This window comes from Schistocerca serialis, chromosome 2 (assembly GCF_023864345.2).
Source record: "Schistocerca serialis cubense isolate TAMUIC-IGC-003099 chromosome 2, iqSchSeri2.2, whole genome shotgun sequence".
Classification (NCBI taxonomy): domain Eukaryota; kingdom Metazoa; phylum Arthropoda; class Insecta; order Orthoptera; family Acrididae; genus Schistocerca; species Schistocerca serialis.
The window spans coordinates 1040849105-1040861435 of NC_064639.1; the positions used below are offsets into that span (position 1 = coordinate 1040849105).

The window sequence follows — 12331 nt, forward strand, 5'->3', positions numbered from 1 at the left end:
CTATATCTTTCCGTACGAGCTCTGATTTCCGTTATTTTATCGTGGTGATCGTTCCTCCCTGTGTAGGTCGGTGTCAACAAAATATTTTCGCATTCGGAGGAGAAAGTTGGTGATTGGAATTTCGTGAGAAGATTCCGTCGCAACGAAAAACGCCTTTCTTTTAATGATGTCCATCCCAAATATAGTATCATTTCCGTGACACTCTCTCCCATATTTCGCGATAATACAAAACGTGCTGCCTTTCTTTGAACTTTTTCGATGTACTCAGTCAGTCCTATCTGGTAAGGATCCCACACCGTGCAGCAGTATTCTAAAAGAGGACGGACAAGCGTAGTGTAGGCAGTCTCCTTACTAGGTCTGTTACATTTTCTGAGTGTCCTGCCAATGAAACGCAGTCTTTGGTTAGCCTTCCCCACAACATTTTCTGTGTGTTCCTTCCAATTTAAATTGTTCGTAATTGTAATACCTAGGTATTTAGTTGAATTTACGGCTTTTAGATTACACTGATTTATTGTGTAATCGAAGTTTAAACGCGTTCCTTTTAGCACTCATGTGGATGACCTCACACTTTTCATTATTTGAGGTCAACTGCCACTTTTCGCACCATTCTGATATTTCTTCTAAATCGTTTTGCAGTTTCTTTTGATCTCCTGATGACTTTATTAGTCGATAAACGACAGCATCATCTGCAAACAACCGAAGACGGCTGCTCAGATTGTCTCCCAAATCGTTTATATACATAAGGAACAGCAAAGGGCCTATAACACTACCTTGGGGAACGCCAGAAATCACTTCTGTTTTACTCGATGACTTTCCGTCAATTACAACGAACTGTAACCTCTCTGACAGGAAATCATAGATCCAGTCACATAACTGAGACGATATTCCATAAGCACGCCATTTCACCACGAGCCGCTTGTGTGTTACAATGTCAAAAGCCTTCCGGAAATCCAGAAATACAGAATCGATCTGAAATCCCTTGTCAATAGCACTCAGCACTTCATGTGAATAAAGAGGTAGTTGTGTTTCACAAGAACGATGTTTTCTAAACCCATGTTGACTCTGTGTCAATAGACCGTTTTCTTCGAGGTAATTCATTACGATCGAACACAATATATGTTCTAAAATCCTGCTGCATCTCGACGTTAACGATATGGGCCTGGTACAACTCTACTGGTGGCGGAGAAGCCAATGTCTTGCTTCATCAATAACCTGCACGTCATCCACACATTGCTTCTCGCGGAGTTCATCCTTCAGTGGGACAAACAGATGGAAGTCGGAAGGTGCGAGATCCGGATTGCAACATGCGGTCGTGCATTATCCTGCTGAAATGTAGGGTTTCGCAGGGATCGAATGAAGGGTAGAGCCACGGGTCGTAACACATCTGAAATGTAACGTCCACTGTTCAAAGTGCTGTCAATGCGAACAAGAGGTGACCGAGACGTGTAACCAATGCCACCCCATACCATCACACCGGGTGATACGCCGGTATGGCGATGACGAATACACGCTTCCAGTGTGCGTCCACCGCGATGTCGCCAAACACGGATGCGACCATCATGATGCTGTAAACAGAACCTGGATTCATCCGAGAACATTACGTTTTGCCATTCGTGCACCCAGGTTCGTTGTTGAGTGCACCATCGCAGACGCTCCTGTCTGTGATGCAGCGTCAAGGGTAACCGCAGCCATGGTCTCCGAGCTGACAGTCTATGCTGCTGCAAACGTCGTCGAACTGTTCGTGCAGATGGTTGTTGTCTTGGAAACGTCCCCATCTGTTGACTCAGGGATCGAGACGTGGCTGCACGATCCGTTACAGCCATGCGGATAAGATGCCTGTCATCTCGACTGCTAGTGATACGAGGCCGTTGGGATCCAGCACGGCGTTCCGTATTACCCTCCTGAACCCACCGATTCCACATTCTGCTAACAGTCATTGGATCTCGACCAACGCGAGCAGCAGTGTCGCAATACGATAAATCGCAATCGCGATAGGCTGCAATCCGACCTTTATCAAAGTCGGAAACGTGATGGTACGCGCCGGCCGGTGTGGCCGTGCGGTTAAAGGCGCTTCAGTCTGGAACCGCGTGACCGCTACGGTCGCAGGTTCGAATCCTGCCTCGGGCATGGATGTGTGTGATGTGCTTAGGTTAGTTAGGTTTAATTTGTTCTAAGTTCTAGGCGACTGATGACCTCAGAAGTTAAGTCGCATAGTGCTCAGAGCCATTTGAACCGTGATGGTACGCATTTCTCATCCTTACACGAGGCATCACAACAATGTTTCACCAGGCAACGCTGGTCAACTGCTGTTTGCGTATGAGAAATCGGTTGGAATTTTTCCTCATGTCAGCACGTTGTAGGTGTCGCCACCGGCGCCAACCTTGTGTGAATGCTCTGAAAAGCTAGTCATTTGCATATCACAGCATCTTCTTCCTGTCGGTTAAATTTCGCTTCTGTAGCACGTCATCGTCGTGGTGTAGCAATTTTAATGGCCAGCAGTGTATGATGGGGATATGGGTACAGTCCACAGGACCTTAATTCCAGGAAAACGTGATATTTGATAAAAACCACGATGCGTTTTCGTCATCATGATGCTGTAAACAGAACCTGGATTCATCCGAAAACATTACGTTTTGCCATTCGTGCACCCAGGTTCGTTGTTGAGTGCACCATCGCAGACAATTGTCAATATCAACACACGTAATCGTTCCGTAGGTATTTTCATGAAATCTTTCTTCATTCAGGCAATCCATATCTATACGTTGAGGACAACTCTGCAAGCCGTTGCTACATCTGTTCGAACAAATCACCAATCATCATCTGAAAGCTTCCTGAGCACAAAATCTTAATGTTAGACGTAGCATGCACATTGGAGTTAGTGGCTGGTTTCTTTTTGTGGTTTCAGCAGATTGGTACTCCCTCAATCTTAGTTCTAACGGCTGCGCAGTTATTTCTTTTTTAATCTTAAATGATTTATGACTTAATTTCAAGGATGAGTTCGCCCTTTGTCGTCCTCAGCAGGCACATGGGAATGCTCAGATATCAGCAAAGTAAAAGAAAGGTAACAATATTCGTGTAAGTTTCTTCCACACAGAATGCTGTCCAGAACGCTCGGAAAACGGAAAGGGTTATGTGATTTCAGAACGTAGCGTTGTTATAGCTATTTTTATGGTCAATAAAGCAGAGAAAGTAGTATCAAATGGAAAAAAGTTCTTAAAATTCGCATCGACTTGAACCGGAGTTCCTTGATGCGAGCGATCAAACCGCAAGCTCTGGGCTACCAAAACAGTTTCTCAAGTGATGCCTGATAAATGACAACTTGCTGAAACAACTTTCGTGTACTTGCTTATTTCTCCTTTATTAATCAGTGCTCATGCAGCTGCCATAGCAGTACAGCCACGTGTTCAGCAGTTCAAAAATTAATATGCGTTGTATAGTTACTGTAAGTAGACACCGAGAGAGCACATTTACAAGAGACATTCAGTCATTATTAATTGTCAATATCAACACACGTAATCGTTCACGGCAAATATTTCGAATTTTCCTTTCTTACTCTGTTTCTGAGTGTCTATAAGATGCCTCAAAATAAATCACATATATTGCCAGACATCTCCATGAATCGTTATGATAAAATTATTATCTGCACTCATTACGCACATACCTGGCAAGTCATGTAACCTAACCTCATAAATCGAAAAAAGTTTTTCGAGCTTCAGCGGTATGGGAGTGACGTACTTATGTATTTATGTGTTAATAATATCGTATTTGCTCAAAACAAAAGTACTGTTTGTGATGTCGCTCGATTATAAATTGTCCGGCCGGTGTGGCCGTGCGGTTCTAGGCGCTTCAGTCTGGAACCGCGCGTCCGCTACGGTCGCAGGTTCGAATCCTGCCTCGGGCGTGGATGTGTGTGATGTCCTTAGGTTAGTTAGGTTTAAGTAGTTCTAAGTTCTAGGGGACTCAGATGTTAAGTCCCATAGTGCTCAGAGCCATTTGAACCTTTTTTTTTTTTTTTTTTTTTTTTTTTTTGTACAGGGAATGTAATTTCTAGTGACGCCACCGCAGTTGCTAGCACGAATTCGTTGGTTGGGGGAGGGACGATGGGGTGGAGGAGGGGGAGCGGTTGGTGCAGTGCGGGGTGGGGGATGGTTGTCGGAGCGCATATTAAGGTCATCATTTCCTTGTTCAAGGGGTACTCCATCTGACATCAGCTTCAAATTTGATCGAATAGTTATGTAAGTATGGTAAAATCAACGCCCTCAAAGCGATATTGATGCCACAAATAAGCAGACGTTTAGAGAAAGGAAAAACGATTTGGTTGGTGCATAAGTTCGTGGCGTTTTTGTTTCGTATGTTGATACTCCGGTCGCTGTGGGTTTCTTTATCGATTGTCATTTTTTATTTGTATTCCACTGTTGCAGTTTAAGTTTAAATATTATCACATTGTCATTTGGAGGTAGTGGGTGGAGCTGTGGATGCTAGAAAATGGCGTGCGAAGTGGATAAATGGGAACATTTCCATCATATCGCCTGTTTGAGTTGAGCAGAGGGAAGACAGCAGCGGTGGCAGCCAGAAACATTTGCGAAGTGTATGGGGATAGTGCTATTGGACAGAGCCAGGAAAGAAAATGGATTTCTCATTTTGAGGAGGATCGTTTTGACGTTACTGACTCTTCATGTTCAGGAAGATCTTCGGTGTTTGAGGAAGATCATTTAAACGCATTACTCCACAATGACCCACGTCAGTGTACTCGAGAACTGGCAAATTTGATGAACTGTGATGATTCCACCATAGTGCGACACTTGTAAGCATGCTGTAAGCCAAAATCACAGAAATCAGGTGGTGCCCATGTGTGCATCTCTGCTTGCTCGTCACCAACTTGCTCGTGAACAACACCGAGCATTCCGATCCTGTACAGTTTCCGGTGACGAGAAATGGTGTCCTTATGCTGACACAAAGAACAGAAAGGAATGGATGAGCCCAAACAAAGCACCAGCGCCCCGTACAAACACCTTCACGCATCCGCGAAAGATAATGTTATGCATCTGATGCAACAGCGACGGTGTACTGTGCAGCGAATTGCTTCCCCGTGGTTAAGCACCACTCCTGGCATTTATTGTCAACATCTGAGACCTCTTGCAGACGCAATTCAAGAACAACGATCAGGGAGACTGCGTGAAGTGATGTTACTCCATCATAATGCTCGGCCGCCTTCTACTAGTCTGACAAAAACGCTGTACAGGAGTTGGGAAGACATTCCGCACCCACCTTATTTCCCTTATCTTGCGCCCTCAGATTTTCACCTTTTCCGCTCTCTACCGAACAATCTCCAAGGAACTTCCTTTCTGGATGAAAATGCGCTCCAAACATTGCTCGACGAGTTCTTCGCCTCAAAACCACGGGATTTCTACAGTCGCGAAATAGAAAAGCTACCCCGGTTTTGGCAGACTGTTGTCAGGAGTGAAGGAGAATATGTTATTGACGAGTGAAGTCGCTGTGATGTGTATCTGTTGTGTTTATTAAAGTTAGAATCATTAAGGTCTGGCTTCCATTGCAGTTCAGAGGAACTTCTAAAAATGTAAAATGTGTTGCGGCAGGAAAAAGGGTTAACACCAACTAAGTAAAAAACAGCGCTGCTGGCGGAGCATGTACAGTGGGTCAGCTCCCATGTCCTCAATTGGTGGAAATCAGTAGAAGTCACAAGCCTTCGGCCATCAGTCATTTGTTTATGGTTATAACCGTGTTAGTTAACTGACAGTAGCGTGTGAGATATCCACTGTCGTCTGCCTGTATTACTATGTTGTACTGTACTCTGTTTCGTTCTGTTTCCTTTCCGTGTGATAGGTGAACATAATTGTTGCTGTCGGTCGTCCTCTTACTGCTGCCATCTCCCGAGTGTGCCTTGCTGCTGTGAAAACTCTGTCAGGCTCAGCTACATCGCCCGATCTCTCCCCAATCGGTAATGTCAGGTGTTATAAAGCCCGCATCAGGACTCCACTTCTACCCACCAATCTGCGGGAACTGCACGCTCATGTGCAAGCGACATGGAATGGAGTATCAAAGGAGTGCATCTGAGACCTGTAAAAGTCTACACCACGACGTCTGAAAGCTCATATTTACAATCACGGAGAGCTGATGTCATATTAACGTTTTCTGGATGTGTAGCGCAATAAATGTTGGTCCTTTATACTCGAACGTGTAATCATTTTGTATGGATAGTACCGACTGCCAACAATGCACCTTGTCCTTGTAGGCGTGGCTCGTTTGATAACAAACCTAAATTGGGATGGTTGCATGCGGGTCTGAACCGTCGTCCTCCATAATGCGTGTCCAGTGTGCTAACTACTGGCAAGAATGGTTGAGATATTCGGGGCATTCGATAATTTCTGGCGGCCCGCAATGTTTCAGAGGTTAAGACATCTGGAGGTACCGCAATCACTGTACAACAGTTTCCTTGACTACTGTGAAGACCGAATAGGCGAATGGCAGATGCACAGTCAGAAAGTAATTAAAAGAATTACCAGAGGCTGTCCTGGAACATAACAATCGACCCCTCCTACAACTTCTGGATGGGGATGACAGGTCAGACGGAATTGTCGCCTACGCAGATGACCTATCAGTTGTAGTCACTGCAAACAACAGGGCCCAGTTAGAAGAGAAAGCCAGCGGAATACTACAAACAATTACACAATGGTGTCACAACAATAAACTCAATAAACTCATGATAGCTGAAAACAAAACAACATACACATTTCTGAACGGCTCACTCCAAAGGAATTCTTCTGTTAAACTTGGGGACACAAACATCAAACGAGCGCACGTTACGCGTTATCTGGAGTAAACGTAGATGAAAAATTGAATTTTCACGAACACATAAAGCTAACAACAGACAAAGCAGAAAAAATAGTACACAAACTGATGAGGCTAAATTCAAAACAGTACACACTACCTCTACCAGTCATACGGACATACCACTGTGCGCTCTTCGAATCAGTACTCAACTTCGCAGCCAGCACGTGGGCACACAGACTGAATCTGGTCACCAACAAAGCATCCGTCAGAAGAGGGCAAAGAAATGTCCTGCTTACGCTATCTGGAGCCTTCGGCACCACTTCAATGGATGCACTGTGTGTGGTGCTCGGGATATGCCCCATAGATATCACGATCAAATACAGAGCTGCAAGGTACTGGTTAAAGATGGGGAGACTAGATAAGCTACACACAATAGCTGGTGTACCAATACAGACGACACATCACCTTAAAAGTTGGGGTTTGGATACATGGCAAGTGAGTGGGATGTAAGTCGTAAGGGACGTGGACTGCACGGCTTCCTCCCTGACATCAGAGGGTGGTATGGTACATTTCTTAACTGGACACGGACCTTATCGCATGCACTTAAATCCCGTGAGCGTGAGGCAGACACCTGCATGCACATGTGGGGAAGAAGGTTCCCCAGAACACACTGTCTTTTTCTGAGGGCAATACATGAACAATAGACATACACAACACTTACACTACACAGAAAAGGCATTCATATATACACATTAATAAGAGGGGAAGAACCACGGGCACAGTTAAACGTGTTGACAAACAGTATATAAAAACAACACACGAAGAGTACCTGCAGACACGACATAACAGACATTGTAAGAGGTCCATGATTGAGGAATTTCTCGCTAGCGCACTCGAGCAGATGTAATTTCGATGGATTGCTCGCGCGCCGCCTGCGATGTGTAAGCTATAAGAGAATCTCAGACCAAAGAGCAGTGTTGACTGCAGTAGGAACTGTGTGTTAGTTGTAGTCGTAGTAGCTTTCAGTCGTGTGTGTGGAGTTGGGTGGACTGGTCGAGGGAGCGATGGCGGTGCCTGAGCTTGTAGTATAAGGTAAAAGCAGCCTCGCGCATATGTAGTATTGTTAAATCAAGTCCCATGTAAACGTTTAAAAAAATCTCTTAATAATAATCTTTCTCATAAAAAGGTAACTTTTGACAATCATTCATTTCAATTTAAAGAATTCACTAATTTCTCCAATCCTTGGTCATCTCGATTATTGAAAAGAAAAATCAGTTGTTTCTTTTTTACGTGACAAGTCTATCGGCCAGCATTGCACTCGGCTGTGCCAGAATAATTTCTTATAGGAGCAGATATATATGCGTTATCCGGCGACCTTATTGAGGAAAGAATTTTCAATTTATTCAGAATGATGTTTCAGGGCTATGACGCAGCGCTGCTGACGTCCAAAATTCACCAGTTTAAAGGTGAAGGTTATAAGTGAGTGACAATTTTTTATTGAGAGATTAGTCACATTTTATTATTGGTAGGTTACGAGATTTTACTGTTGGTAGGTTTTGGAGTGTATCTGTTGGAAGGTTACGCTGAATGTGAATTATATAAGTAATTACATTTTACTGTTGGGAGGTTTCGGAATTTTTCTGTTGGGAGGTTACACTGAATGTGAATATTATTCATATTATTTTATTGTGGGGAGGTTACAACATACCGATGTGGAACGTAACAACAAGCTCCAGAGGTTGAGCAGCGAAAACAGTCACAATGAGGAATAACAGGAGGAGGAAGACGAGATGTGACAGTAAATAAGCATAAGGAGCTGGTGATCTAGCAGAGAAATCATGCAATGCAGAACGAGGATGGGCATGTAAAGTTAATACATAGGACTAGTAATAAACAGGATTAGTAATACTCTTTCTCTACTAGTAACAATTTGTGTGTGTGTGTGTGTGTGGTTCTATATGTGTGTGACTGGCTGTAAACAGCTGAAAGAAACCATACTGAGGTATTCACCGTCAGTCACAAGCGATAAAGGTACTAACAAGTCTCTCCTCTATCCTATCATCTTTTTATACACTTCTTAGTATATACTAAGTGATCAAAAAGTCGGTATAAATTTGAAAACTGAACAAATCACGGAATAATGTAGATAGAGACGTACAAATTGACACACATGCTTGGAATGAGATGGGGTTTTATTAGAACCAAAAAAATACAAACGTTCAAAAAATGTCCAACAGATGGCGCCTCATCTGATCAGAATAGCAATAATTAGCATAACAAAGTGAGACAAAGCAAAGATGATGTTCTTTACAGGAAATTCTCAATATGTCCACCATCATTCCAGAACAACAGCTGCAGTCGAGGAATAATGTTGTGAACGTAAAGCATGTCCAGAGTTATGGTGAGGCATTGGCGTCAGATGTTGTCTTTCATCATCCCTAGAGATGTCGGTCGATCACGATTCACTTGTGAGTTCAGGTAACCCCAAAGCCAATAATCGCACGGACTGAGGTCTGGGGACCTGGGAGGCCAAGCATGACGAAAGTAGCGGCTGAGCACACGATCATCACCAAACGACGCGCGCAAGAATCTTTCACGCATCTAGCAATAGACTGCTACGGTCGCAGGTTCGAATCCTGCCTCGGGCATGGATGTGTGTGATGTCCTTAGGTTAGTTAGGTTTAAGTAGTTCTAAGTTCTAGGGGACTGATGACCACAGATGTTAAGTCCCATAGTGCTCAGAGCCATTTTGAACCGTCTAGCAATATGAGGTGTTTTTTTTTTGGTTCTAATAAAATCCCATTTCATTCCAAGCATGTGTGTCAATTTTTACCACTCTATCTACATTATCACGTGGTTTATTAGGTTTTCAAATTTATACTGACTTTTTGACATATATATATACGTGTGTGTGTGTAGGGTGTTACAAAAAGGTACGGCCAAACTTTCAAGAAACATTCCTCACACACAAAGAAAGAAAATATGTTACGTGGACATGTGTCCAGAAACGCTTACTTTCCATGTTAGAGCTCATTTTATTACTTCTCTTCAAATCACATTAATCATGGAATGGAAACACACAGCAACAGAATGTGCCAGTGTGACTTCAAACACTTTGTTACAGGAAATGTTCAAAATGTCCTCCGTTAGCGAGGATACATGCATCCACCCTCCGTCGCATGGAATCCCTGATGCGCTGATGTAGCCCTGGAGAATGGCGTATTGTATCACAGCCGAACACAATATGAGTACGAAGAGTCTCTACATTTGGTACAGGGGTTGCGTAGACAAGAGCTTTCAAATGCCCTTATAAATGAAAGTCAAGAGGGTTGAGGTCAGGAGAGCGTGGAGGCCATGGAATTGGTCCACCTTTAGCAATCCATCAGTCACCGAATCTGTTGTTGAGAAGCGTATGAACACTTCGAGTGAAATGTGCAGGAGCTACATCGTGCATGAACCACATGTTGTGTCGTACTTGTAAAGGCACATGTTCTAGCAGCACAGGTAGAGTATCCCGTATGAAATTACGATAACGTGCTCCATTGAGAGTACGTGGAAGAACATGGGGCACAATCAAGACATCACCAACAATGCCCGCCCAAACATTCACAGAAAATCTGTGTTGATGACGTGATCGCACAATTGCGTGCGGATTCTCGTCAGCCCACACATGTTGATTGAGAAAATTTACAATTTGATCACGTTGGAATGAAGCCTCACCCGTAAAGAGAACATTTGCACTGAAATTAGGATTGACACATTGTTGGATGAACCATTCACAGAAGTGTACCCGTGGAGGCCAATCAGCTGCTGATAGTGCCTGCACACGCTGTACATGGTACGGAAACAACTGGTTCTCCCGTAGCACTCTCCATACAGTGACGTGTTCAACGTTACCTTGTACAGCAGCAACTTCTCTGACGCTGACATTAGGGTTATCGTCAACTGCACGAAGAATTGCCTCGTCCATAGCAGGTGTCCTCGTCGTTCTAGGTCTTCCCCAGACGCGAGTCATACGATGGAATGTTCCGTGCTCCCTAAGACGTGGATCAATTGCTTCGAACGTCTTCTTGTCGGGACACCTTCGTTCTGGAAATCTGTCTCGATACAAATGTACCGCGCCACGGCTATTGCCCCGTGCTAATACATACATCAAATGGGCATCTGCCAACTCCGCATTTGTAAACATTGCACTGACTGCAAAACCACGTTCGTGATGAATACTAACCTGTTGATGCTATGTACTGATGTGCTTGATGCTAGTACTGTAGAGCAATGAGTCGCTGTCAACACAAGCACCGAAGTCAACATTACCTTCCTTCAATTGGGCCAACTGGCGGTTAATCGAGGAAGTACAGTACATACTGACGAAACTAAAATGAGCTCTAACATGAAAATTAAGCGTTTCTGGACACATGTCCACGTAACATCTTTTCTTTATTTGTGTGTGAGGAATGTTTACTGAAAGTTTGGCCGCACCTTTTTGTAACAGCCTGTATATATCAACTGTAAATTATTGCTATTTCGAAAAGCATTATTCTTTCTAAATGTTGTAGACATGTAAAAGAAACAAAAAAAACTGCAAATAAATGAAAAACGAAAACTGTAAGATGTGCGACCTATTTTAAAAACATCAGGTAACAGGTCTATAATTTGGGAATAAATAAATAACCACTGTATTATCTCGCTCGGTCTCAGAGAAAATGAACCAGTTCAACTGTCTGTACGTCGTCCACCGACGTTATCCGAGTACAGAGGAAAGGAACATTTCAGTACGTCGTACATTCCTCACTGTAGAAGTTTTTGTAAGTGTTAGCGAAGAGGCGAGACTCACCCTGGCTTCAGCAGCGGCGTACGGCTGGTAGGCCTCGAGCCTGCTGCGCCGCCACGCGTCTGCGATACCGACGGCGGCGTGCCACTGCGCCTCGTTCGTGATCTCCGCCCTGGCCCTCGCCAGCAGGTTGTCCATCTGCGCCCGGAGCATCATGTCACGCTCCTCCATCAGCATCTCCTCGACGGCCTCCAGCGTCATGTTGTACTCCTCGCGCTTCTCCTGGAACTCGCGGATCTGCATCTCCCGCTGGACCTCCATCATCCTCTTGCGGTATTCGGCGGCCGCCTCGACCCTCTCGACCTGCTCCAGCCATCGCTGCTCCGTCGCCGCGCGCCTCCGCTCGCCCACGCGCCGCAGCTGCTCGTCCGGCGTGTCCGGGTGGGCCGCGAGCGAGGCCGCCCACTGGGCGCGCAGCGCCGCGCGCGCAGCCGCCTCCACGTCCGACTCCCCGGACATCAGCAGCCCGCGCAGATCCTCCGGCTCCCCCTCGAGCATCTCGAACGCCGGGCACGGAGCGGGAGCGCACGGCGCCGGGGGGCACGGAGGCGGGCGGCACGGGGGCGGAGACGGGGACCGTGCCCGTGCGCACGGCGGAGGCGGAGACGGGGAGCGCGCGCACGGCGGAGGCGGAGACGGCGACCTCTGCACGCGATTCGCGTTAACAGGCAGGCCGGTTGCGTTCCGACAGTGAAAAATAGTTATTTA

The 12331-nt window shown here is 45.2% G+C and overlaps 1 protein-coding gene across 1 annotated transcript in view; it reads right to left on the bottom strand.

The window, feature by feature from the left end:
- Positions 1 to 12121, bottom strand: part of LOC126456612 (uncharacterized) — a 50229-nt gene extending 38108 nt beyond the window's left edge. Inside the window, exon 1 of the mRNA XM_050092356.1 lies at positions 11627 to 12121. Within this exon, the coding sequence (XP_049948313.1) occupies positions 11627 to 12121 (495 nt within the window). The remainder of the gene's footprint in view (positions 1 to 11626) is intronic.
- Between the last annotated feature and the right edge of the window lie 210 nt (positions 12122 to 12331).